We start from the raw sequence: 27929 nt of genomic DNA, 5'->3' as shown, positions 1-27929 counted from the left end.
AACGAAAACCACACAAACATGAATCGAGTCTCTCCAAGGGTAAAGTAACCTCGGTTCGAGCGACTCTCGACCACCACCAATAGTCACCGACTCAAAACAAAAAAATTTCATCTGCGACAACCGTGTACTTGTTTAGTGAAGCCAATAATGGACTTAATTCCTGCCTGAAGCAGCATATCTCCGAGGGCAATTTATAAACGTCCGTTAACCGGCGAAGCCATGGATCCCAACAAGAAAATGTGCGATAAAGTGCTATTGCTAACACCCGGCTCGAGTTTTACACCAAACATCCTGGTTCATCTCCATCTATCTTGGTAAACGGGTCGAAGAAACCCAACATTCATGCATTCAAAGAAGTCAATGGTTCGTCTCAATGAAACAGCAGTTAAAGAATACTGCTTGAGGCATGTGCAGTTTATTGATTGAGCATGAGATTTCGATTGAGCTTGTGATCGGCAGACTACGTGTCTCTGTTCATTGACGCGTGTCATTTTGAAACAAACAATCAAAATCCACATTTTTCGGACGGTTCTTTTTTTTCTGTAATAATCACTTGAGTAATCATACTAATTAGCAATTATTCGCCGAAGGCGAAGTAAATATTGGTGAATATTCGTCTCGTGGAAGATTAACCAATATTTACTTCGCCTTCCGCGAATAGTTGTTGAATGTGTTTTCGTTTTCGATTCAGTCTTGGCCGATCTGAACAGACTTGGCATTTCGTCTTCAAACCACCAGTCAAAATAAAGTATAATCTTTACAGTTAGCTAACCACCCGCTTATGGTAAACATACTCAAAAATTCTCCCATGAATATTGCTTCTTTCATCGTAAGATATTTTTCTCAGGAATCATCTTGTTTTATGCAAAATTTTAACCATAGAAGTTAATAACCCACCGTTTTTTGTGTTAAAAGTCTCAAAGGGCCCCTGCTAGGATAAAATAATGAAAAAAAGATTTCCTTTCATGACACGAAAAATGATTCGACTAAAGGAAAGAAATAGGCTCATATAAATTTCCTCAGGCTGTTTAAAGATTAGACAGGCTTAAAGACAGGCTGTTTAGACTAAACTAAGGTTTAGTTTTTGGTAGAGCCCGTCATAATAGTAACGGACTATCTGTTATCGTTTTGCTAAACACATATATTAAACCTAACAATGATGTTCTCTTATAAAGAAATTCTGAGTATCAAATTTGGATAAAAAATTTCAGATGAGATTCTCAATACGTAAACGAGAGCAAACGCACGCCAAATTATTCTCCCAACCCTTTGTTCCCTTGCTTACAGGCCTATTCTCATACAAGTACAAAATTATAACAAGAATAACAAAAAAATATGATATTTGGAGAAGAAGTAAAAGCCTTAAACAAATGAGGATTTTTTTTGTAGAGTAGTCTTGAATTTTAACTAAGCATATTTCAAACATTTCGGTTGTTTATGAGAAAACCGCAATTCGGTTTTTTAAACTCTGTTGTGGATTAGTCTCAAAACGTACCTTTTCTAAAACGGAGAATGTTGTTTTCTTGTGAGCTTCAAACCAACCAAAGTACAGTATATTCTTTATCCGTAGATAACAGCTCGCTAATGGCTAAGAAACGTGCAAAGTCATGCCTCTCTTACTGACAAATAAAGTGTACACCTGCGCCTTGCGGGTTTCAATTTTTGTTTGACTAGTCTCTCTAATTGCAAAACCTGTCGCTCAGGAAGTTTAAGGCACGTTCCTGTTTAGTGGTCAGACAATCAGTCAGAGTATTCCTGTTCTGTAATTAGTAACTTCATGATGCGATTATGGATGGTATTGAACGACTAGTAGAGATGGATGGTATTGACCGCGACTAGTGAGAGCTTCGCCCTCATCAACTATCACGCGATAGACATCTCGAGCTCATAATCTAATTGTTAACTTGAGTAGAAATGCAAATAATCTTCTCGCTTTACAGTCGTTATAATATAACCTATAAACAGTTAAGAAAGTGAGGGAAGCCGTCTGTCATTGACTAGACAGAATAAATATATGCAAAAAAAGGGCGAGACCAATATTTTCCCAATATGGACCGAACTGGCCAGTTCAATATGGTTTTTATTATATAGGCTTTCCCGCTTGTTATTTTGTAGTAAGCGTGAAACTTGTTTATGTTCATTGTTCAAATAGTGCGAGAAAAAGAGCAAGAAAGGCTTTTCAATGTTGACGCTTATACGCGGACAAAAATCACGTGGAATAATTCTGATTGGCTCTTGCACGAAAAAGCCTTTTTTATTGGACAAGGTTTGACACGCAAAGGTTGACAGGTCTCATCAATCAAAGTGGAAACGGCTCATTTGAGATTCGGAAGAATACGCACTTCTTAAAAGTGCTGACTATTTTTTAAAAGCGGATAAACTCCTAACAGCAAGTTTTTCAGATCGCTGGTTTTATTCCGAACGAGAGAGGTCTAGTTTTTCTTGGTTTGTTTCTTGTAGCAATCCCAAATGCAAAGTAGACAATCACGGAAACAAACTGGTTAGAGTTTTTGTTTCCGAAGGATTCTAACTTCGAGCGTAATGGACAGAGAAAGTACGAACTAGCGATACAGATACCACAAAGGTTACGTTTGCTTGGTATGTCTTTCGGAATCCGAAGGTAAGATAGGTCTTGAAGGAAACAAATGAAGCTACAAAAGGATGCATTTCTTAGCGCAAGAGAGACCACAGCTATTTGGCTAAACCGCTATAATACCAAGAAAGAAGAAAGCGAAAACGACAGCAAAAAGACATGAAGGGTGAAGAGAGAAACGGCAGGAAAAATAATTTAAAAAGAAGGAACAGGTGAACCAGTATATTGTAGCCGTACTGTAAACAACAAGCAGAGAGTGCAGTCCCTCAAAAATTCATAAGTTTCTAAATCAATCAAGTCATCAAAATCCAACTGTTTATAAATAACAGCACAAGCTCAGCAGGAAAATTTTTTGCCTGAATGAGAAACTGTACGTGTATTTCGTGAAACATGGACTAGAGAACACCGCATTGTGGCTAAGAAATACTAATTAAGTTTAACCGTCATTTCGGTTGAAATCATTAAAGATTTGCATAGGTAATTTGTCCGAATTATATGATTGTCTTTCGCTTTAGACTGGGTTCCCAAACTAATGCAGTTACAAGATACCTCACTTAAAAGCGTCATTCCTAAATTTCCTCGCAGGATCGTTTACTTAAGTTTGAAACCTTTCTTTTAGTAGTTCCCCTTGACTTTGGCAACTGCCACATTTTCAATGACTTGTATTAATCTTGGTCAATCTTGCGATGCGTGATATTTTTTGTTTCGGGGGAAAAGCGCCTAACATTTACCGAAACATTTAAGTCTTGCCTCAAATATTGTTTCCTTTAAACTACTCTTCCAGTAGCTTCTCTCCACCTCCTTTTGTTTTCGTTTTTGGGGCATTAGAGCTGTTCACAATAGTAGGAGTCGGTTTTTGTAACTTTTTTCCGAGTTCAGTAATCACCACGCAACCCTGTTGGAACTGCGTCCTTTTGTAAATTAATTTTCTTTCCTTCGAGACCTGTTTTATTTCCCTTTCCAAATAATACACCGAAGAAACCTTTGTGGTCCCTGCTAGAATGAAGATCTTTCCAACAACCTTTTGTATTCTCTGTAGACATTGCGCTCGGAAGTTTAAAACAAAAAAATCTAACACAGTTTGTTCTCGTGAGTGTCTAGTTTGCATTTGCGATTACTACAAGAAGCCATCCAATAAATAATAAACACTAGGACTTGAACTCGTTTGGACTAAGTGATCAGAAAACCTCACTATTAAGGAACTCAGCACTTATCGACCCTTATCCGCTGATTACTCAGATTACTCTGTCTGGAAGTTTGCATTCGCTCGAAAATTTCTTTTTTTGCTTATCCTACAACGCCTCGTTTTGATGCCTAGTACCAGTCTTTTCCGTGCGTGTCCGCCATTTGTGAATACGGTGTATGTGAACGACAATCGATAAAATCGAAACAGTTTTGTAGTCAAAATTACATTTCAGTCGTTTTAATCGTCATGTAAAATGGCTGGGAGCTTGGGAAGCGCTGGCTGACCATGATTCGTAATCTGGGCCCAGTTGCTCGAAGCATGGTTAGCGCTAACCCGGGTTAAATGCCATGACAACCTATAGGTTTTAATACCTCTTAACCAATGGTTAGCGCTAACCAGGCTTCGAGCAACTCAGCCCAGGATGCTAAGCAAGCAGTTTTGGAAATGTGCTCCTTAAAAATAGCCGATTTGGCTGCTGTTGTGCTCGTCATACTGGTACTTTCCACCTCAACTGTTTTTTTTTTTTTCGTTGCTGTTGTTGTTGTTGTTTTTTCTATGTATTGCCAGCTTCTTAGAGATCGCCTGTGGTTGTTGAGCGACTGAGAGCTAACGACATTCCTTGTTGATGCTGAATGGAAGCCGATTTGTATAAATAAAAGTTTTCAGATTCGATGTACACTCAGTTGGGACTACAAGCTGTTTTCTTTTTGCACTGAGGACTTCTCGGGATAACTTAAATTCGTCACCTTGAATGAGGTTGACTTGCGACTCGTGGGTATTGAGAGAACGTTGGATACTTCGTTGAAGGCAAGTTAGAGTTTCAGGCTCGTATTCTTCGCTAGTTTTCTTTCTAACATCTTTAAAGAAAGCGCCGAGCAGCATATTAAGTTCGAACCAGGATGTTGCCTAAAAGTTTCTGAAATCGTTCCGTTAGTGGCAAAATTTTACCCATACTTTAAGGTAAGACTTGATTTTTTTTATTTTTTTTATTTTTTTTAGTGTTTCGGGTACTCTAAGGCCTTGTCGACGGAATTTTTTTTTTCTTCGTCGAGTTTGCTGTTTTCTGAGCTTTCTTTTGTCCCTTCGGCTGAATAATAAAATCCGTCGCGCTCGTAGCAAAAGTCCGACATCACGGTTTGAACATTTCCTACTTTATAAACGTAATTGAAAGCATTTTTGCTTCGTGTTGTCAAAATTGAAACACTTTGATCCATACAAGCGTATGTTGTAACGGAAGCGGTCCATCTAGAGTGTTTTCACAAGACGTCACAACGGCCATATTGGTGTCCCAAAACAAAGAGATGGCGGCCATGTTAGTGTCCCAAACTAAACCTCTGGGAATTGAACTTTATTTTTATGCAAATACTTTTTTTTTGTTTCAGTAAACCAATATGGCCAGTAGCCACGTGAATGAAAACCCTCTATAGTATAGGAAAATTCGGACCGCTCAGGGAGCCAATCCGAATGCTCCTTTTCAACCCAGACCAGTTCAACCATGAGCTATAGGAAACATGGGTTTCGACTAAATAAAAGTAATATTTATCTCAAATAAAGTTGAATTTCTCACGATGAAGTAGCCTCTTGTATTTTTTTTAGTTGTAGTCTCGATCTGTATTTTCTAAACGAATGATACGGGTGTATAGATCTGAATAATGTATATTTATAAAGAAATGAGAGGAAACGATCGAAAAAGACAAAAGTCTACTTCATTGTGAGTATTTCAACTTTATTTGAGATAAATGTAATCTTTATTTAGTCGAAACCCATGTTTCGTATAGCCCATGGTTCAACTATACAATAAATACCAATAACAGCACGTAGGGTACAAAGCTCTTTTTGTATTTTCGGATAAATTTAAGGTTACCCGGGACCTTCAGAGGTGTCTTCAGAGGTGTCTCGCGTCCAAGCGATGTAGCGCGTCCGGTTTAAACTGTAGATACCTGAACCCTTATATCAATTTAAAGCTTATAGAGCTGGCTATCCAACTAAACCAAGAATTTTGAAATAAAATGAATTGCCGAATTTTTAGCGCTGTTTTCTCGAATAAATGTTTTTCACTTGGAGGAGCCACTTCAAAGAGCTAAAACTCAAAAGAAATTTGTTCGTTTGCCTTCAAATTTGGACAGTATCTAGTTTAACATATAAACAACAAAAACGTGTCTGCGAATTTTTTCTTTCGAAATATTTTTTCTCCGAGAGTGATTTTTGTACGATTACTCCACATTTTTTTCATCCTATTTCGAAAATGCTCTATAACTTTTCACTGCAATTGAATATGGCAAAACGCAGACTCGTTTTTTTAGCGCTTTGGGTCAGGAAACTGAGGAGCAAATTAAATTAGCAAAAAACAAAATTCACTTAGACTTGTAGCTTTAAAAAGGTGATTCGGACGCTCGCAATTAGAGGTCGTGAAAAATTCGACAATTTATTTTATTTCAAAATTCTTGGTATGGTTTGATAGTCAGCTCTATAAGCTTTAATTTGATATAGGGGTTTAGGTATCTACAGTTTAAACTGGACGCGCTACATCGCTTAAACGCGAGACACCTCTGAAGACACCTCTGAAGGTCCCGGGTAACCTTACTGAATTAACCCGTGATTGCCTGTGCGGTATGTGAATACGTTGCTGTTGTGTTTCAACTCTATAAATCGCTTTTATAGATGTGCTTTTAGATGTGTTTCCATTCATCTTTTGAAATATTTTTTTGATGTAGATAGCAAGAGTATAATAGTTAATTTGGTGAGATTTGACAGGAAGTTTGTATAGTGCGTCATCAACTGTTATAACGATCGCTTAAAATATTTCGGCAAAATTTATCATGCAGATCGAGTCCCACGGTGGATCGGTTTCTAATATTTATTACTTTCAAAGTTTGAAACAATGACGTGGTATTGTAAAAGAACTGAAATATTATAAACTTGCCTTCCAGATTTGAGTCGTTGAGAACAAAACAACGTTAACTTTAGATGAGTGGATTGTTTTAGCTATGTGATTTGCGTGATGCTAATCGTGACAGCGAGCCATCAAACTGGTTAAAATACCCTGCACACTCTTTATTCTGAACGCTTCGCTTGTATGAAACATAAGCAAGCAAAAATGAAAGTTAATAGCGGACGTTTCGGCGTCATCGTGACACCATTCTTCAGGCAAAGTGGATAAATTAATGCCAAAAAAAAAGCACTTTGAAGAAGTAAAAAGGAAGGATTGAGGTTAGACTCTACTTATAGTTTTGCTGCACAAAACATATGCTAGGACAAACATAGGCCTCTGAAATCGTCCCTAATTTCAATTTGAAATCTAACCTTCGAAGGTCGCTATCTTCAACAGTGATTTAGCACATTAAAAATATGACTTGCGACTTTTTTTTTTTACACTTAACGAGAGATAATAGAAAGATTTACTTGCGGCCGAGATAGAAAAACGGGAGTAGTTCTCAATCAGCCGTGGACTTCGCTCCCATCGTCATCAACAGGAAAGCAATAGAGACAGTGTCCACCGTTAAGTTGTTAGGTCTAAATATATGATCTGACCTCCTGTGGAACTATCATGTTGCTGAAATATGTAAAGAAGTAACGAGCCGGTTATATTTTGTTAAACAACTGAAGAGAGCGAATATCCCCGTCAAAGATCTGCTAATCTTTTACTTGACCTGTATCCGCCCAGTAACGGAATATGCATGCCCGGTGTTTCACAACGCGCTCCCCGCAAATTTATCCGCTGAGCTAGAACAGCTACAGAAGCGCGCCTTGCGAATTATTTTTCCGTTTGTTCCATATAGCGACGCATTACATCAAGCCAATTTGGAGTCGCTCTCTCGACGCAGACAGTCCATCACAACTAAGCTTTTTGATTCCATTACTTGTAACCCAGACCATAAATTGCATGAGCTCTTGCCACCTCGTAACATTTGTGAATTCAATTTAAGACGAAAGAGGAATTTTGATGTCCCTCTGGCTAAGACGAAGAGACTTATGAACACATTTATATATAGTAATTGTGACTGACTTTATAGTTATGTATAGTGTACATTTTTCTTATTTTTCTTAACTTTTATTGTTGTAACGATTAATCTAATTCAGCCTCTGACTGCGATTTTAATACGAATAATCTATCTATCTATCTATCTATCTATCTATCTATCTATCTATCTATCTATCTATCTATCTATCTATCTATCTATCTATCTATCTATCTATCTATCTATCTATCTATCAGTTCTCGTGGCTGTGTGCGAGCCTGCTAAAGATGCACGATTTTCACGTTTTTCCGGGGGGCTGTTCGAAGCGGGCGTGAAGCCGTAAATTCAACTTTTCTAATTTTCAGAAAAACGAATGAGCGGTGGAAATTTTAATTGTGATTTTTGAAGATAGTTTACCAAAGGAAACATTAAGGTGAGACAAAATGAAATCTAAAATTTCCTATCTGTCGTGGGATTTTTGATATTTGCAGTCAGTAGCACTTAAGCTTGTGCGTTTCGTTGGGCGCGAAGGGGGAAGGACGAAGGGCAATTTGGCGGGAACTTGCTCCTTTCCCGGCTTTCCTATCCTTTGAGAAGCTGCTTTGCAATATTCAAATCTACGTTGCTGGTGGTAATGTGGTATTGCTTAAGCTTGTGCGTTTTTGGGGAGAAAGAAGGGCGAAGGGGAATTTGGAGGGAACTGGCTCCTTTCCTTTCTCTTCGTAGCTCTGTCATGTACACTATAGTTAATCATTAACCAATTATATTTACGTTCAAATTTAAACTTTTGAGAGCTTATTTTCTCTTATCGTAACCTTGGTCTTGAAGAAGACTAGTTGTACTAGTTGAATTATTGGCCCAAATAAACAAGCCCTTTGCCGTAGTGTCAGCCCTGCAATCAGTTTGGTTATTTACACTGCTTTAAACTTCTACTTCTCTCTCTCGTGTGGTTAATGAAAGTCAGTTCTGTGAAAACTAGATTATGCGCACCCCGAGTTTGTCTGCACTTTCAAGAATGTTCAAGACAAAGATCTCCTGTAGCTTGCGAATACATTAGCTCCCTATATATCTCCCTCCCAGCAGCCAGGCTGTGCGTTCAGAAGAAGAGTGAACGCGTTCGCAAGAACTCCCTGAGAGTTTGTGATCCTCCGTGAAGGACAGGAGCGATGAGAGACGGCTGCGATAGCAGACTAAATGACGTAGAGAACTGCATTGCACGACCCAGCTTTATTCCTACTCTCGAAATTGTCCGTGGCGCGTGGTCCGTATGTGACGTCACACGTTGATTAAACCCATTGAGCTATCGCTCTCTCTCCCAAACCCCGTGCCCATAAACTCGGTTAGTTCAGGTGAGCGCGCTGAGCCCTGCATACGGGAACATTAGGCTGTGTTTAACCTTAGCTTGAATATTATATATATCTTTTAATAGGCCATTTTTAAGTTGCTGTGAACCTCACTTTGAAAGCGAGGCTAAGTGCAAAGCTTTTATTATAAAACTAAGTTTTCATTCATATGCAAACAAAGCTAGTTTTCATAATAAAAACTTTGCACTTAGCCTCGCTTTCATAATGAGGTTCACAGCAGCTCGGAAATGGCCTATTTGTTTGGATTTTTTCGTTTCATTCACGTTCTTTTCAGCCCCTTTCCAAAGGTGCGAAAGGCTTAGGCAGTTTTGCTCGGGTAGTTTTTTCAACTGAAATGAATGCGAAGAATATAAACTACAAATAACCCTAATTTCATTAAAGTTTAGGGGAGCCAAGATTTGATTAAATTACCAATTGTATCTACCAATCGCATCCATCTGGTATATCTAATTTAGTTCACTGAGGTATGGGAATTTCCTTTGAAAGTCTCGGTAGAGCTTTCTCAGATCTCCTGCCATTACGCACTCTTTCTTTATCTATAAGAAGATATTTTATAAGAATATCGAGGTTGAAATTTGCGAAATTTTAAGAATATTTTAAGAATAAACCTGAGGTTAAAATTGTAAAAAGAATAGAATTTTTGTGCGTTGAAAATCTGTAAACACAATACAATGATAGGTTTTGGCGGTATAAAACAAGTATTCCTTTCTCTAAACGGCAAAACTAGCCAACCCTTGTTGGTTCACAAAGAGTTTACTATAGTGATCACACTTAATTGTCTTTGACACGGTTGAAACAAAATCGGCTACTTTCGTTTCCATGAGAGCATATCTGTGAGAGCTTAAAGATAACAATTTAAGGCGATCACGTCCTCCTACTAAGATATTTTTATAAGGAATTAAGTGCAAAGCATCCGGAATAGCTCAAATTTGGTTTGTAGTGCCACTAGTTATTTTTCGTAATTGTAGTTTAAATGCGGTTTGTTTTCTTTAAACAGAAGTTTACTAAATGGTGTATGTAATGTTGTATTCCATTGGAGCCATTCCCTAGATCATGCCTTCTGCTATTTGGTTGATCTCAACTCACTCCCTACGTAAATATAGTTATCTTATGTCATTATTTGTAATGTATTTACTGTATATCTTAATTTCCATTTTATACCCTTTGTAAAGTTGAGTTGAGTAAATAAATTATCTGATGTATTTCCATTTGTCAGAACCAGTCGGCCAGACTATTCATTTCTTAAAGGAGCATTGTGACCTATTTTCAGTGTCCCTTTGAATAGCCAGACAATATATTTGTATCGGTGGATTGTTAAAATAATTGTTCGGTTTTGTTAACAATAACCCTACTAGAGCACAGAAAGTAGTATAAATTATCTTTGGCTGCGGATGGTTTGGATGCAAATGGGTGCAACTTGAAAAAATTGGCGAATTTTTTCAAGTTCTTCCTGTGTATTTTAAAGAAATCACACAAAAAAAAACTTATAATGGTATATTCTTTCTCAGTGAAATCACTCAATATTTTTCTCATGTGGTCTAGCTAAGAGGAATTTCGTTTGTACCAAAGTACAGCCAAATCTCCGTGGCAGTGCCCCTTTAAACGGAATGTACCAATTTTAAGGATAAGTTTTACTCAAGTCCTTGTTCTTTGCACTGTCTTTTTCTTTCCAGGAGTTCTCTCTGTGTCTCGATAGTACTGGTAATTCCACGCTGTTGTTGAGGGACAAAACTGACCGATGTCTCCATTTGCAACACGATCGTAATTTTTCAAGACGGCATAAAGATGAACAGAAGGCTTGCAAAGTGAGACGGAAATTAGAACTAAATGAAAACAGAATAACTGGGTTGATTGCTGTGCTGAGGGACGGTAATACAAAATATGAAAACCCAAGAATCCATTTACACTTATCTTTGGTAAAAAGTTCTGAGAAAGTCATCTTTAAAATCAAGTAAACCATAAAAGGAACGAGGCATATACAATAAGCGATAACGATCGATTTGAAAATTCTCATGATGTTTTGGCTCTGCTTACGTCGCTTTTGTTCAGCAATGCTGCTCCCTGCACTGCATTCTGTGTTGGGTCGTTGTCTTAAAGCGCACATAATGCGAGAATACAGGATGACTATAGTAATTAACGGTGCAATAGTTAGCATGATGAGCGCAACTATGTGGTAGATTGCAAGCGCCAAAGTGTCGTCCCATGTAAATCTGCAGAATGTTTCCTCCCCAACGTCTTCAACTTTGTGAAAATAAAACATTGGTACCAAATACCCAAAGGCTATGAACCATACTGCAAACATCAGACTTATCCTTATCTTGCTTGACAGCAGTGTGGCTTTTAAGGGATACACCGTAGCGATGAATCTCTCGACAGCAATCAACACCAAGCTTAGAATGGATACTATACTGGACACTAATCTGACATACACTGCTACTTTGCATCCAGGTGTGGCTAAAGGACTATCAATAAGACTTCCTTTGCTTGTGATTATCTCATCAGTGAGGTACAGCGGCCAGGCTGTGAGACTTGCAATAAAATCAGAAACCGCCATATTGACGTAGTAGTAGTTGGTGCTTGTTCTAAGGTTTCGATTTCTTTTCACAGTAACAAACACCAAAAGGTTGCCAATCAAACCGCCAAAGGTGATTACAGCCATTGCTGTTGTGAAGAAAACAGAAACGGCTTCTGAGCACCGCGTGTCATCACTGGAATTGATTTGGGTAGAATTGTTCATTGTGATAAAGGTGACTTTTCTTCCCTTTCTTCTTAGAACCTGTAAGTAACCGAAAAAGTAACAATAATGCATGGTTAGAACACACTGAAGAAAATGGCACCCAACCGAGGACGATGAAGCAAGTGAGTAAATCAGTCAGTCTGTCAGTCAGTCAGTCAGTCAGTCAGTCAGAGAAACAGACAGACGGTCAGTCAGTCAGTGAGATACTAAGTCACTCAGTTAGTCAAGTAGTCAGCCAATCAGTGCGTCAGTCAGTCAGTCAGTCAGTCAGTCAGTCAGTCAGTCAATCAGTCAGACAGTCGACAGTCAGATAGTCAGTCAGTCAGTCGGATAGTGGCCAGTCAGTAAGACAGTCAGTCAGAGACAGTCAGTCAGTCAGTCAGTCAGTTAGTCAGTCAGTCAGTCAGTAAGGCGGTAAGTAGGAAGCCTAGTAAGCAAGTAAGTGATTTTTCAACTAAGTATAATGCAATTAATATTACTTCAAATGGAGGCCTCAAAAGTGAGGTGAAATTATGCCCAGTAAAACTATTAGGTATTTTAGGGACTGTGCAATAATTATCAGGAGGGGCGGGGGGGGGGGGGGGGGCTGAAAAACCAGAGGGGGGGGGGGGCATTACCTAAAATTGCTGCCAAGATAGGGGGGGTCAAAGTAAAATCACTCATTTGACAGAGGGGGGGCCTTAAGTTTTATTCGAAATGTAAATAAACTTAAACGCAATTAAAGATTCTCAATACAGGCCTCATGATAGACTGTAACAAATATCAATGCGAACAGCTGTTAAACGATTATTGAAAAAATTCCATCAAAATGAAAAGATAACTGATTAATTTTAACCCTTCTTCTATTTAATTAAGCTGACCCTATGTAAAGCAAAAATCATGCACTTGTTTTTTAGCATCCCCCGTAAAACAATGGGAATCAAACAGATCTCGTAGACAAGCTTTGTCGGTTTTTGATGTGAATAAAAGTAATGTTTCTTCATCGACTGAATCGATTTGCTGAATTCCATACATCTCTGGCTCATAACAAAGTTCAACAGGCTCTTCTCCCAAGGATCTAAATATAATGCAAGCCCTTTTTCGTGTGTTATTTGAAGCGTTCAATCTCCTGTTCTTTGATTTTTTTCTCTGCTCCTTTCTCTTTCTGGCTTCAGAAGTTTTGGATTTTGAGCCAATGTGGTAAGCACCCCGGTACTTAGCAAATGCTTTGTTTAAATCTTCAATCAAGCGATCAATTTCCTTCTCGACATCAAATGTTACGTAAAGGCATCTATGGTAATGGTGGCGGCGAGGAGTGAGTGCGTGTGTGTGCGTGTTGGTGGGGGGGGGGGGGGGGGTGCGACGTTATTTTTAACATAACAGAGGGGGGCTTAGAACTAATTTTTTACTTTTGGAGGGGGGGTACTGTCTAAGTTTTTGCTAGATAACTCTGGTTTTTCAGCCCCCCCCCCCTCCTGATAATTATTGCACAGTCCCTTACACAATTGAAGCAACTTTATTTAAAAAAAAAATAACAATTTTAAAGTATTACAATTAAAATTCAGACATTCTGTCACTGGAAAACTGTCTTCAAGTAAGGTGTAATTAAACCACAGGGTGTAATATAATATCAGTGAAATAACAAAGCCTGGATACGACAGTGGAAAATGCAATTCCAGATTTTTAATTGGCTTACCGGCAGTGAAATATCAGTCATTGTGCTATGCGCGATCGTTACATGGTCTTTTTGTCTTTCTCAGTGTTGCAAAATGTAATCAGTATGATCTAAGAATACTTCCAATTCTATTAGCTTATGTTTACGTCATACATGTATATCAGACACGAGAAGGTGTGTTTCCACAGATATCCAAACATTGAGAAGTAGGTTGAAAAAACGATCGAGGCGCAGCCGAGTTTTTTTTAAATGACTTCGAGGTGTTTGGATATCTAATGAAACACACTTTCGAGTATTTGGTATGGCTTCTCAAATGATTAATAATTCTCGGAGAAATTCAAGGCTAAAGTTGGCAAAGTTTTATGGTAATTAGGAACACATATCCAAACCACGGTCATAGTAGTGATTTTCTTTGTTTTCTCTTGATGAATTATTAATGAGTTTGAGATTCATTTCGAAACAGCAAAGTATCTTAGGAAGACATTTATTTTATGTTTGCATCACTATAAATTTAGCGGGCCATCAGCTGTTCAGTGCTCCAAAGCACATTATGATTTCGCCGGTGTTACCGTGTATGTCTTCTTATAAAACTTCTATGGGACATTGTTCTTATCGTTATCTGTATTTAAGAAATGTCCTTTTCCTTTGGTATGTAAAATATTCCGATTAGGACCCACTACGCGAATGGGAATCAGACACGGAAGGTGATCTCTACTAATGGAAACAAAATTACAAGGCCTACTCGGGGACCTTTTAAGACGCCGTAACTTTGAGCGATTTACGGCTATTTAAGGCGACTTAAGCAAAACACGCTGTAAAATGGAAGCAATTTTAAGCGACTAAGGGCGATTTTTAGCGAGTTAATGCGATTTTAGGCGACTTAAGGGGAATTTTATACAAGGTGCAGTGAGTAAGTCTTGTTGTCATAGCTTTTATACTTTCTAAGTTATGGAGAGGAGAAAAAAAATCCAAACTAGAGAGGAAAACTTCCCAGACACTTCAAAAATAAAAATAAATAAATAAATAAATAAATAAATAAAAGAGAGAGGGGGTATCTCGTTTTTCCCAGCCAAACCGCTGAACAAAAATCGAACCGCAAATTAAAACGAAAACACACACAAACATGAATCGAGTCTCTCCAAGGGTAAAGTAACCTCGGTTCGAGCGACTCTCGACCACCACCAATAGTCACCGACTCACAACAAAAAAATTTCATCTGCGACAACCGTGTACTTGTTTAGTGAAGCCAATAATGGACTTAATTCCTGCCTGAAGCAGCATATCTCCGAGGGCAATTTATAAACGTCCGTTAACCGGCGAAGCCATGGATCCCAACAAGAAAATGTGCGATAAAGTGCTATTGCTAACACCCGGCTCGAGTTTTACACCAAACATCCTGGTTCATCTCCATCTATCTTGGTAAACGGGTCGAAGAAACCCAACATTCATGCATTCAAAGAAGTCAATGGTTCGTCTCAATGAAACAGCAGTTAAAGAATACTGCTTGAGGCATGTGCAGTTTATTGATTGAGCATGAGATTTCGATTGAGCTTGTGATCGGCAGACTACGTGTCTCTGTTCATTGACGCGCGTCATTTTGAAACAAACAATCAAAATCGACATTTTTCGGACGGTTCTTTTTTTTCTCTAATAATCACTTGAGTAATTATACTAATTAGCAATTATTCGCCGAACTTGGCGAAGTAAATATTGGTGAATATTCGTCTCGGGGAATATTCACCAATATTTACTTCGCTTTCCGCGAATAATTGTTGAATGTGTTTTCGTTTTCGATTCAGTCTTGGCCGATCTGAACAGACTTGGCATTTCGTCTTCAAACCACCAGTCAAAATATGGTATAATCTTTACAGTTAGCTAACCACCCGCTTATGGTAAACATACTCAAAAATTCTCCCATAAATATTGCTTCTTTCATCGTAAGATATTTTCCTCAGGAATTATCTTGTTTTATGCAAAATTTCAACCATATAAGTTAAATAACCCAGCGTTTTTGTGTTAAAAGTCTCAATGCGTACATAATTTAAAAAAGGGCCCCTGCTAGGATAAAATAATAACAAAAAGGTTTCCTTTCATGACACGAAAAATGATTCGACTAAAAGGAAAAAAATAGGCTCATATAAATTTCCTCAGGCTGTTTAAAGACTAGACAGGCTTAAAGACAGGCTGTTTAGACTAAACTAAGGTTTAGTTTTTGGTAGAGCCCGTCATAATAGTTGACTAACTGTTATCGTTTTGCTAAACACATATATTAAACCTAACAATGATGTTCTCTTATAAAGAAATTCTGAGTATCAAATTTGAATAAAAAATTTCAGATGATATTCTCAATACGTAAATGAGAGCAAACGCACGCCAAATTTAATATGCTCCCCAACCGTTTGCTCCCTTGCTTACAGGCCTATTCTCATACAAGTACAAAATAATAACAATAATAACAAAAAAAAAAAGGGTATTTGGAGTAGAAGGATTTTTTTTTTTTTTTGTAGAGTAGTCTTGAATTTTAACTAAGTACATTTGAAACATTTCGGTTGTAATGAGAAAAGCGCAATTCGTTTTTCTAAACTCTGTTGTAGATTAGTCTCAAAACGTACCTTTTCTAAAACGGAGAATGTTGTTTTCTTGTAAGCTTCAAACCAGCCAAAGTACAGTATATTCTTTATCCGAAAAGTTGGAAAAATGAAAAGTTAGCTCATTTGAGATTTGGAAGAATACGCATTTCTTAAAAGTGCTGACTATTCAAAAGTCTTAACTTTTGAAGAAGACTTACTATGTTATGCATGACAATCGATAAAATCAAAGTTTTTGTAGTCAAAATTACATTTCAGTCTTTTTTATAGTCATGTAAAATGGCTGGGAGCTTTGGAAGCGGTGGCTGATCAAGATTCGTAATCTGGATGCTAAGCGAGCAGTTTTAGAAATGTGCTCCTTAAAAATAGCCGATCTAGCTGCTGTTGTGGTCGACATACTGGTACTTTCCACCTCAATTGCTTTTGTTTTTGTGTTTGTTTGTTTGTTTTTTTTTTTTTTTGTCTATGTATTGCCAGCTGCTTGGAGATCGCTTGTGGTTGTTGCTGAGCGACTGAGAGCTAACGAAAATTCCTCGTTGATGCTGAATGGAAGCCAATTTGAATCAATAAAAACTTTTCAGATTCGATGTACGCTCAGTTGGAACTACAAGCTGTTTTCTTTTTGCACTGAGGACTTCTCGGGATAACTTAAATTCGTTACCTTGGATGAGGTTGACTTGCGACGCGTGGGTATTGAGAGAACGCTGGATACTTCGTCGAAGGCAAGTTAGAGTTCCAGGTTCGTATTCTTCGTCATTTTTAAGGAAAGCGCAGAGCGGCAGATTAAGTTCGACCCAGGATATTGCCTCAAACTCTCTGAACTCGTTCCGTTTAGTGGCAAACTTTTACCAATACTTTAAGGTAAGATTTGGTTGTTTTTTTTTTTTTTTCTTTAGTGGTTCTGGTACTATGAGGACTTGTCGACGGAATTTTTTTTGTTTTCTTTGTCGAGTTTGCTGTTTTTCTGAGCTTTCTTTTGTCATTTCGACTTAATAATAAAATCCGTCGCGCTCGTTGTAAAAGTCCGACATCATGGTTTGAACAGTTCCTACTTTATAAACTTAATTGAAAGCATTTTTGCTTTGTGTTGTCAAAATTGAAACACTTTGATCCATACAAGCGTATGTTGTAACGCAAGCGGTCCATCTTAGCGGTCCGTATAGTACAGGAATAATTCGGACCGCTCAGGGAGCCAATCAGAATGCTCTTTTTCAACGCAGACCAGTTAAACCGATGGGCTATAGGAAACATGGGTTCGACTAAACAAAAGTTATATTTATCTCAAATAAAGTTGAATCGCCTCACGCTGTAGTAGCCTCTTGTATTTTCTGTAGTAGCAGTCTCTGTATTTCCTAAACGAATAATACGGCTGCATAGATCTGAATAATGTAAATAAATAAATGAGAGGAAACGACCGAAAAAGACAAAAGTCTACTTCATTGTGAGTATTTCAACTTTATTTGAGATAAATGTAATTTTTATTTAGTCGAAACCCATGTTTCGTATAGCCCATGGTTCAACTATAATAAATACTAATAACAGCAAGTAGGGTACAAAGCTCTTTTTGTATTTTCGGATAAATTTAATTAACCCGTGATTGCATGTGCGGTATGTGAATACGTTGCTGTTGTGTTTCAACTCTATAAATCGACATAGAAAGCTTTTAGATGTGTTGAAGATGAGCCATTCATCTTTTGAAATATTTTTTTTAAGTAGATAGCAAGAGTGTAATAGTTAATTTGGTGAGATTTGACAGGAAGTTTGTATTGTGCGTCATCAACTGTTATAACGGGCGCTTAAAATATGTCGGCAAAAGTTATTATGCAGATCGAGTCCCACGGTGGATCGGTTTCTAATATTTGTTACTTTCAAAATTTGAAACAATGACGTGGTATTGTAAAGGAACTGAAATATTATATACTTGCCTTCGAGATTTGTCGTTGAAAAAAAAAAACAATGTTAACTTTAGATGAGGGGATTGTTTTAGCTATGTGATTTGCGTGATACTAATCGTGACAGCGAGCCATCAAACTAGTTAAAATACCCTGCACTCTTTTTATTGTGACCTGTTTTCAGTGTCCCTTTGAATAGCCAGACAATATATTTGTATCGGTGGATTGTTAAAATAATTGTTCAGTTTTGTTAACAATAACCCTACTAGAGCACAGAAACTAGTATAAATTATCTTTGGCTGCGGATGGTTTGGATGCAAATGGGTGCAACTTGAAAAAAATGGCGAAATTTTTCAAGTTCTTCCTGTGTATTTTAAAGAAATCACACAAAAAAAAAAATTATAATGGTATATTCTTCCTCAGTGAAATCACTCAGTATTTTTCTCATGTGCTCTAGCTAAGAGCAATTTCGTGCTAGAAAATAGGCTCTTAGTCAAATATTTGCGCAGTTTGTACCAAAGTACATTCAAATCTCCGTGACAGTGCCCCTTTAAACGAAATGTACCAATTTTAAGGATAAGTTTTACTCAAGTCCTTGTTCTTTGCACTGTCTTTTTCTTTCCAGGCGTTCTCTCTGTGTCTCGATATTACTGGTAATTCCACGCTGTTGTTGAGGGACAAAACTGACCGATGTTTCCATTTGCAACACGATCGTAATTTTTCAAGAGAGCATGAAGATGAACAGAAGGCTTGCAAAGTGAGACGGAAATTAGAACTAAATGAAAACAGAATAACTGGGTTGATTGCTGTGCTAAGAGACGGTAATACAAAATATGAAAACCCAAGAATCCATTTACACTTATCTTTGGTAAAAAGTTCTGAGAAAGTCATCTTTAAAATCAAGTGAACCATAAAAGGAACGAGGCATACACAATAAGCGATAACAATCGATTTGAAAATTCTCATGATGTTTTGGCCCTGCTTAAGTCGCTTTTGTTCAACAATGCTGCTCCCTGCACTGCATTCTGGGTTGGGTCGTTGTCTTAAAGTGCGCATGATGCGAGAATACAAGATGACTATAGTAATTAACGGTGCAATAGTTAGCATGATGAGCGCAACTATGTGGTAGATTGCAAGCCCCAAAGTGTCGTCCCATGTAGATCTGCAGAATGTTTCCTCCCCAACGTCTTCAACTTTGTGAAAGTAAAACATTGGTACCAAATAGCCAAAGGCTATAAACCATACTGCAAACATCAGACTTATCCTTATCTTGCTTGACAGCAGTGCGGCTTTTAAGGGATACACCGTAGCGATGAATCTGTCGACAGCGATCAACACCAGGCTTAGAATGGATACTATACCGGACACTAATCTGACATACACTCCTACTTTGCATCCAGGTGTGGCCAAAGGACTTTGAATAAGACTTCCTTTACTTATGATTATCTCATCAGTGAGGTACAGCGGCCAGGCTGTGAGACTTGCAAGAAAATCAGAAACCGCCATATTGACGTAGTAGTAGTTGGTGCTTGTTCTAAGGTTTCGATTTCTTTTCACAGTAATAAACACCAAAAGGTTGCCAATCAAACCGCCAAAGGTGATTACAGCCATTGCTGTTGTGAAGAAAACAGAAACGGCTTCTGAACACCGCGCGTCATCACTGGAATTGATTTGGGTGGAATTGTTCATTGTGATAAAGGTGAGTTTTCTTTCTTTTCTTGTTAAAGAACCTGTAAGAAAGCGAAAAAGTAACAATAATGCATGGTTAGAACAAACTGAAGAAAATGGCACCCGACCGAGGACGATGAAGCAAGTGAGTAAATCAGGCAGTCTGTCAGTCAGTCAGACAAACAGATAGACGGTCAGTCAGTCAGTGAGATACTAAGTCACCGAGTTAGTCAAGTAGTCAGCCAATTAGTCCGTCACTCAGTCAGTCAGTCAGTCAGTCAGACAGTCGACAATCAGATAGTCAGTCAGTCAGTCGGATAGTGGCCAGTCAGTAAGACAGTCAGTCAGACACAGTCAGTCAGTCAGTAAGTAAGGTGGTAAGTAGGAAGCCTAGTAAGCAAGTAAGTGATTTTTCAAACTAAGTAAAATGCAATTGGAGGAGGCCTCAAAAAGTGAGGTGAAATTATGCCTAGTAAAACTATTAGGTATTTTACACAATTGAAGCAACTTTATTTTTTAAAAAAAAATAGCAGTTTTAAAGTATTACAATTAAAATTCAGACATTCTGTCACTGGAAAACTGTCTTCAAGTAAGGTGTAATTAAACCACAGGGTGTAATATAATATCAGTGAAATATCAAAGCCTGGATTCCACAGTGGAAAATGCAATTCCAGATTTGTAATTGGCTTACCGGCAATGAAATATCAGTCATTGTGCTATGCGCGATCGTTACATTGTCTTTCTGTCTTTCTCAGTGTTGCAAAATGTAATCAGTATGATCGAAGAATACTTCCAATTCTATTAGCTTATGTTTACGTCATACATGTATATCAAACACGAGAAGGTGTGTTTCCACAGACTGATCCAAATATTGAGAAGTACTCCGTAAAAACTAAAATCTTACTTTAAGACGTTTTTTACACTTAATTCTGGTGCTGTGGTAAGACAGCGCGTAAATCTCATTTGAAGACGATTTATCCTAGGATAAGACGACTTTCTTCTTATTTATGCGATGATGGCGTCTTAGATTAAGATGATTTTTTCTTAGATTCAAAGTGCTGTGGTAAGTCATATTTTCATCTTATCTCAAGATTTGAACAATCTTATTCTAGATGCTTTAGAATCTCAATTTAAGTTTCGAAGCAAGGAAGAAATCTTTAATCTAACTGCAACGGTCACTATTAAGCCTACATTCAAAAACAGGGAGCGTTTACTACTGTTAAGCTTGAACATGATACATGCAGCAATGAAAACACAACAAATTTCAATCCATTACTTTATTAAAACCAAATCTGAAATGACACAACTTATACAAATCCGCTTACCGTAAATTCGCAGGAAAACAGAGGTCGGGCCGCGGCATTTTAAATACTGTTTTGTTGGTCTTAAAAGTCCCGTAAATTATAAACTTTGCATTGCAGATTGTCTGAATTGTCACTACACTCATTCCTTTGATCGGTGACGCAGCAGAATTGCAGTACTCATCTTGGTTTTCAAAAAACAGGCGGTTTAGAAAGCGACAGTAATTTCTTCATTCCATTTTCATTCCGCTGAGTGTGCAGTGCATGCTGTTAAGTTCGTGTATAGTTACAACGTTTAGCCGAGGCTTTAGACCGTATTTGATGTCCAGATGTCTTCTCATTTGAATATTGAAGTTGTTGTCTCGAAATTCTTGTAAATTCTCCACTCTCCGCTGCTTGAAAAATATAAACGGCTTGTTTTAAGTCTGAACAAGGTGAGAGACTGCACGAAGGACGGAGAGGCGGTTTGCGATGGATCAAAGCTCCAGACTCCAGCCCAGACTCCGTGTCTGCAGAGTTTGGATCAAAATCAACCAATCAGAAGAGAAGTCCTGTTCCCTATGAGGTCTGCATTTTTTAATGAAGCAATCAGGAAGGGCTTTCCAAAATTTGGATCCTTTTGTGTTGGAATTTTCTATTCTTCCAAGTTAGCCTTTTTTTATTTATTTATTTATTTATTTTTTACCGAGAACTAAAATGGTGAGAGTAGAGATCGGCGTATTAAATCGCCGATATCTGGCATGTCAGATATCGGCGATTAAATTCGCCAAATGTGCCCGTTCCCACGATTTTTTTACGCTCATCGCTGCGAATTGCCAGTAAAGTCAATCAGTCAGGTTGGGCGGGTTTATCACATGTACAACGCCGCGATCGGCGAAAAAAAATCGCCAGGTGTGTCCGCATCAATCGGTGGAGAAAATCACTGGCGATTTTCGCTGACGATCAAATTCGCTGCGATCGTCGTATAAAATGCCAGGTGTGTCGCCAGCCTAAGGCGTATTGCATCTTACGTAGGATGGCAGTATCTTATAGCCTGCTTAGGCGTCTTAAAATTTCCACAAGACCAAAAAACGTCTTAAAATAAGGACCCCATCGACTCAGATTAATATAATTAAGACTGGTCTTTCTTAAAGTAAGATGCCTCAATGTTGATTAAGATAAGCGCTTCTCAAATGAAGATGATTTAAAGACAATATTTAAGACGATCTTTTATCTTATATGCTAACTGAGACTCCGATAGTCTTCATTTGAGATCTCGTGTGTTAAAATAAGATGATCAACGTCTCAATTTAATGTGGTGGTGGTCTTGCATAAGACGGGAAACGTAAGGTAAAATCTTAGTTTAAGATTTTAGTTTTTACGGAGTAGGTTGAAAAAACGATCGAGGCACAGCCGAGTTTTTTTTAAACAACTTCGAGGTGTTTGGATATCTAATGAAACACACTTTCGAGTATTTGGTATGGCTTCTCAAATGATTAATAATTCTCGGAGAAATTCAAGGCTTAAGTTGGCAAAGTTTTATGGTAATTAGGAACACATATCCAAACCACGGTCATAGTAGTGTTTTTTTTCTTGTTTTCTCTTGATGAATTATTAATGAGTTTGAGAATCATTTTGAAACAGCCTCTTTAATGCAAATGTATTACAAATCTTGTGTTCACTCGCGAACGATAAAAGTCCACGAGCTGCTATGTTGCATCAACGGCTATGTGATGAGAATCGAAGGAAAAAAGTTTGAATTCGAAGATACCATTGTTTGAGTTTTTGTGATGCATTCTTCGGTTGAAATGGTTACAAAAAAGCTGTATTTGCAAATTGGCGCCCAAAAAAAGGCGCGCTTTTTCAGTTTAATGTATTTCTGTGAGTCATTATGCATAAATCGTATGTCGCATAATTATGTCATTCCACAACTCGTATTTTGCATAATTATGCCATTCCGCACGTCATTCCACATTCCATTCCGCAAACTCATTCCTCCTTTTACCCTCACCGGTGTTACCGTGTATGTCTTCTTATAAAACTTCTATGGGACATTGTTCTTATCGTTATCTGTATTTAAGAAATGTTCTTTTCCTTTGGTATGTAAAATATTCCGATTAGGACCCACTACGCAAATGGGAATCAGACACGGAGGGTGATCTCTACTAATGGAAACAAAATTACAAGGCCTACTCGGGGACCTTTTAAGACGCCGTAACTTTGAGCGATTTACGGCTATTTAAGGCGACTTAAGCAAAACACACTGTAAAATGGAAGCAATTTTAAGCGACTAAGGGCGATTTTGGGCCACCTAAGGCGATTTAAGGCGACTTAAGGCGATTTTAGGCGACTTAAGGGGAATTTTATTCAAGGTGCAGTGAGTAAGTCTTTTTGTCATAGCTTTTATACTTGCTAAGTTATGGAGAGGAGAAAAAAATCCAAACTGGAGAGGAAAAGTTCCCAAACACTTCAAAAATAAAAATAAATAAATAAATAAATAAATAAATAAAAGAGAGAGGGGGTATCTCGTTTTTCCCAGCCAAACCGCTGAACAAAAGTCGAACCGCAAATTAAAACGAAAACACACACAAACATGAATCGAGTCTCTCCAAGGGTAAAGTAACCTCGGTTCGAGCGACTCTCGACCACCACCTATAGTCACCGACCCACAACAAAAAAATTTCATCTGCGACAACCGTGTACTTGTTTAGTGAAGCCAATAATGGACTTAATTCCTGCCTGAAGCAGCATATCTCCGAGGGCAATTTATAAACGTCCGTTAACCGGCGAAGCCATGGATCCCAACAAGAAAATGTGCGATAAAGTGCTATCGCTAACACCCGGCTCGAGTTTTACACCAAACATCCTGGTTCATCTCCATCTATCTTGGTAAACGGGTCGAAGAAACCCAACATTCATGCATTCAAAGAAGTCAATGCTTCGTCTCAATGAAACAGCAGTTAAAGAATACTGCTTGAGGCATGTGCAGTTTATCGATTGAGCATGTGATCGGCAGACTACGCGTCTCTGTTCATTGACGTGTGTCATTTTGAAACAAACAATCAAAATCGACATTTTTCGGACGGTTCTTTTTTTTCTCTGATAATCACCTGAGTAATTATTCTAATTAGCAATTATTCGCAGAAGGCGAAGTAAATATTGGTGAATATTCGTCTTGGGGAATATTCCCCAATATTTACTTCGCTTTCCGCGAATAATTGTTGAATGTGTTTTCGTTTTCGATTCAGCCTTGGCCGATCTGAATAGACTTGACATTTTGTCTTCAAACCACCAGTCAAAATAAAGTATAATCTTTATAGTTAGCTAACCACCCGCTTATGGTAAACATACTCAAAAATTCTCCCATGAATATTGCTTCTTTCATCGTGAGATATTTTCCTCAGGAATCATCTTGTTTTATGCAAAATTTCAACCATATAAGTTAAATAACCCGGCGTTTTTGTGTTAAAAGTCTCAATGCGTACATAATTTAAAAAGGGCCCCTGCTAGGATAAAATAATTAGCCTGCGAGCAAGCGTCCCTCCCGCCCCCCACCCCCAAGAGAGCTTGCTCGCAGGCTATAAAATAATAAAAAAAAGGTTTCTTTTCATGACACGAAAAATGATTCGACTAAAGGAAAAAAATAGGCTCATATAAATTTCCTCAGGCTGTTTAAAGACTAGACAGGCTTAAAGACAGGCTGTTTAAACTAAACTAAGGTTTAGTTTTTGGTAGAGCCCGTCATAATAGTTGACTATCTGTTATCGTTTTGCTAAACACATATATTAAACCTAACAATGATCTTCTCTTATAAAGAAATTCTGAGTATCAAATTTGGATAAAAAATCTCAGATGATATTCTCAATACGTAAACGAGAGCAAACGCACGTCAAATTATTCTCCCCCAACCATTTGCTCCCTTGCTTACAGGCCTGTTCTCATACAAGTACAAAATAATAAAAATAATAACAAAAAAAAAAAAAATGATATTTGGAGTAGAAGTAAAAGCCTTAAACAAATGAGGATTTTTTTGTAGAGTAGTCTTGAATTTTAACTAAGTACATTTGAAACATTTCGGTTGTAATGAGAAAAGCGCAATTCGTTTTTCTAAACTCTGTTGTAGATTAGTCTCAAAACGTACCTTTTCTAAAACGGAGAATGTTGTTTTCTTGTAAGCTTCAAACCAGCCAAAGTACAGTATATTCTTTATCCGTAGATAACAGCTCGCTAATGGCTAAAAAACGGGCAAATTCAGGCCTCTCTTACTGACAAATAAAGTGTACACCTGCGCCTTGCATGTCTCAATTTTTGATAGACTAGTCTCTCTAATTGCAAAACCTGTCGCTCAGGAAGTATAAGACACGTTCCTGTTTAGTGGTGAGACAATCAGTCAGAGTATTCCTGTTCTATAATTAGTACCTTCATGATGCGATTATGGATGGTATTGAACGACTAGTCGATTTATACCAAAATAATTAGATTATTCGCTCTCGATTTTATTGCGTGATAGTTGATTCGGGCTTCGCCCTCATTAACTATCACGCGATAGAAATCGAGAGCGAATAATCTAATTGTTAAGTAGAAATGCAAATAATCTTGTCGCTTTATAGTCTTTATAATATAACCTATAAGCAGTTAAGAAAGTGAGGTAAGCCATCTGTCATTGACTAGACAGAATAAATATATGCAAAAAAAAAGGACGAGACCAATATTTTCCCAATATGGATCGAACTGGCCAGTTCAATATGGTTTTTATTATATAGGCTTCCCCGCTTGTTATTTTGTAGTAAGTGTGAAACTTGTTAATGTTCATTGTTCAAGTAGTGCCAGAAAAAGTGCAAGAAAGGCTTTTCAATGTTGACACGCACACGCGGACAAAAATCACGTGGAATAATTCTGATTGGCTCTTGCGCGAAAAAGCCTTTTTTTATTGCTATAGCAATAAAAAAAAGGTTTGACACGCAAAGGTTGACACGTCTCGTCAATCAAAGCGGAAACGGCTCATTTGAGATTCGGAAGAATACGCACTTCTTAAAAGTGCTGACTGTTTAGAAGTCTGAAAGGGGAAGTATCACGAAAATTTGCTGACATTTCAAAACCCCAAAAATGTTTGACTGTCAGCAGAAACAACGAAATAATTGTCAAGTTTGTTAACAATTATCACCCCAGTGCAATAAAACTGCCGATCAGTGCCTCTGGCCCGAGACAGAGTAGGCCGGTTTGGATTGAAACTTGAAAAATATTAGGCTAATGTTTTTCAAGTTCTCGCATTTTTGTTTCTAAAATGCGCTAGAACAGATCACGAGTTGTTTCTTTCACCAATTGAGTTAATTTCGTTCCTCTCGTCATTCTAGAATTATTTGGCAGGCGATTGAAGGTCTTATTTCATCATTTTTAACAAAAGATAGCAAAAACCTCATGATACTGCCCCTTTAATTTTTGAAAAAGACTCACTATGTTATAAACGACAATCGATAAAATCGAAGCAGTTTTTTACAATAACTGTCCAAATTTCCGCGCGTTGATTGGCTTGTAGCTATTGTCTATAAGAGTACAGACAATAAAAATGACGTCAGATGTAACGCGCGCGCTTTCTCAACGAAAAAAATAGCCAATTCCGCTCGTACTTTTTCCATGTTATTGTAAAAAACAAATCGACGGCAGTTTTCTATGGTCTATACTCTTATAGACTATAAAATGACGCCATGAAATGTCCAAAACTTGGCAGTGAAACCACTCGCCTGCGGCTCGTGGTTCCACTTAAGTTTTGGACATTTTTTGACGTCATTTTATGGTCTATAAGAGTATAGACCATAGAAAACTGCCGTCGATTTGTTAATTGTAGTCAAAATTACATTTCAGTCGTTTTTATCGTCATGTAAAATGGCTGGGAGCTTAGGAAGCGGTGGCTGACCATGATTCGTAATCTGGGCCCAGTTGCTCGAAGCATGGTTAGCTGCTGTTATTTAGTTCGCAACAGCAGAATACAGTTTATGAAGTAAAATCCATATGAAAATTGGCCATGTGGAATTTTTCGTGTTGAGCCAATGACGTCACTTCCTGTAATTTGAGCCTTGACTTCCGGAACAAGGCCAAGTAATGGCGGCCGTGAAATCTCGAATAAAAAGCTGAAAAAAATACTTCCAATCGGATTGAAATTTGGTAACATGAGTAAGAAGGTCATATTCTACACGAAAATGCAAAAAGATGGAAAATGAAATTTTCGTCCCAGAAGCACTTTAAAAATAGCCGATCTGGCTGCTGTTGTGCTCGTCATACTGGTACTTTCCACCTCAATTGTTTTTGTTGTTGTTGTTGTTGTTGTTGTTGTTTTTTTCTATGTATTGCCAGCTTCTTAGAGATCGCTTGTGGTTGTTAAGCGACTGAGAGCTAACGACATTCCTCGTTGATGCTGAATGGACGCCGATTTGTATAAATAAAACTTTTCAGATTCGGTGTACACTCAGTTGGGACTACAAGCTGTTTTCTTTTTGGAATGAGGACTTCTCGGGATAGCTTAAATTCGTCACCTTGAATGAGGTTGACTCGCGACTCGTGGGTATTTAGAGAACGTTGGATACTTCGTTGAAGGCAAGTTAGAGTTTCAGGTTCGTATTCAGTTTGCTTATTTACACTGCTTTAAACTTTTACTTCTCTCTCGTGTGGTTAATGAAAGTCAGTTCTGTGAAAACTAGATTAAGCGCACCCCTCGTTTGTCTGCACTTCCAAGAATGTAAAAGACAAAGATCTCCTATAGCCTGCGAATGCATTGGCCCCCTATCTCTCTCCCAGCAGTCAGGCGGCGCGTTCAGAAGAAGACAGTTTACGAACGCGTTCGCAATATCTCCCTGAGAGTTTGCGATCCTCCCTGGAGGACGGGAGCGATAAGAGACAGCTGCGGTAGCAGACTAAATTACGTAGAGAACTGCATTGCACGACCGCACGAGTTCTACTGTGACGTCACACGTTGATTAAACCCGTTGAGCTATCGCTCTCTTCCCCAAACCC

The 27929-nt window shown here is 38.1% G+C and overlaps 3 protein-coding genes across 3 annotated transcripts in view; all 3 read right to left on the bottom strand.

Annotated features, from left to right (window-relative positions):
- Nucleotides 1-16172, bottom strand: part of LOC146478842 (neuropeptide FF receptor 2-like) — a 32885-nt gene extending 16713 nt beyond the window's left edge. Inside the window, exon 1 of the mRNA XM_085111591.1 lies at nucleotides 16106-16172. The gene's annotated coding sequence lies outside the window, so the exon portion shown is untranslated. The remainder of the gene's footprint in view (nucleotides 1-16105) is intronic.
- On the bottom strand, nucleotides 10682-12059 carry LOC146478843 (QRFP-like peptide receptor). Its single transcript, XM_085111520.1, has one exon. It carries the CDS (start codon nucleotides 11909-11911, stop codon nucleotides 10721-10723), a length of 1191 nt encoding a protein of 396 aa, XP_084967646.1. The 5' UTR covers nucleotides 11912-12059; the 3' UTR covers nucleotides 10682-10720.
- Nucleotides 16173-17816: 1644 nt separating the features above from the next.
- On the bottom strand, nucleotides 17817-19662 carry LOC146478841 (neuropeptide FF receptor 2-like). The gene has a single exon (XM_085111519.1). It carries the CDS (start codon nucleotides 19660-19662, stop codon nucleotides 18544-18546), a length of 1119 nt encoding a protein of 372 aa, XP_084967645.1. The 3' UTR covers nucleotides 17817-18543.
- Nucleotides 19663-27929: the final 8267 nt, after the last annotated feature.

The sequence above is a fragment of the Pavona decussata genome, unplaced genomic scaffold, assembly GCF_977016875.1.
Source record: "Pavona decussata unplaced genomic scaffold, jaPavDecu1.1 SCAFFOLD_62, whole genome shotgun sequence".
NCBI classification, from domain to species: Eukaryota; Metazoa; Cnidaria; class Anthozoa; order Scleractinia; family Agariciidae; genus Pavona; species Pavona decussata.
The sequence above is the reverse complement of the archived record's forward strand: the minus strand, read 5'-3'. Positions and strand labels throughout refer to the sequence as shown.

Coding starts and splice junctions, on each gene's coding strand:
- LOC146478843 (XM_085111520.1), bottom strand. CDS start 11,911: ATGCATTATTGTTACTTTTTCGGTTACTTACAGGTTCTAAGAAGAAAG.
- LOC146478841 (XM_085111519.1), bottom strand. CDS start 19,662: ATGAACAATTCCACCCAAATCAATTCCAGTGATGACGCGCGGTGTTCA.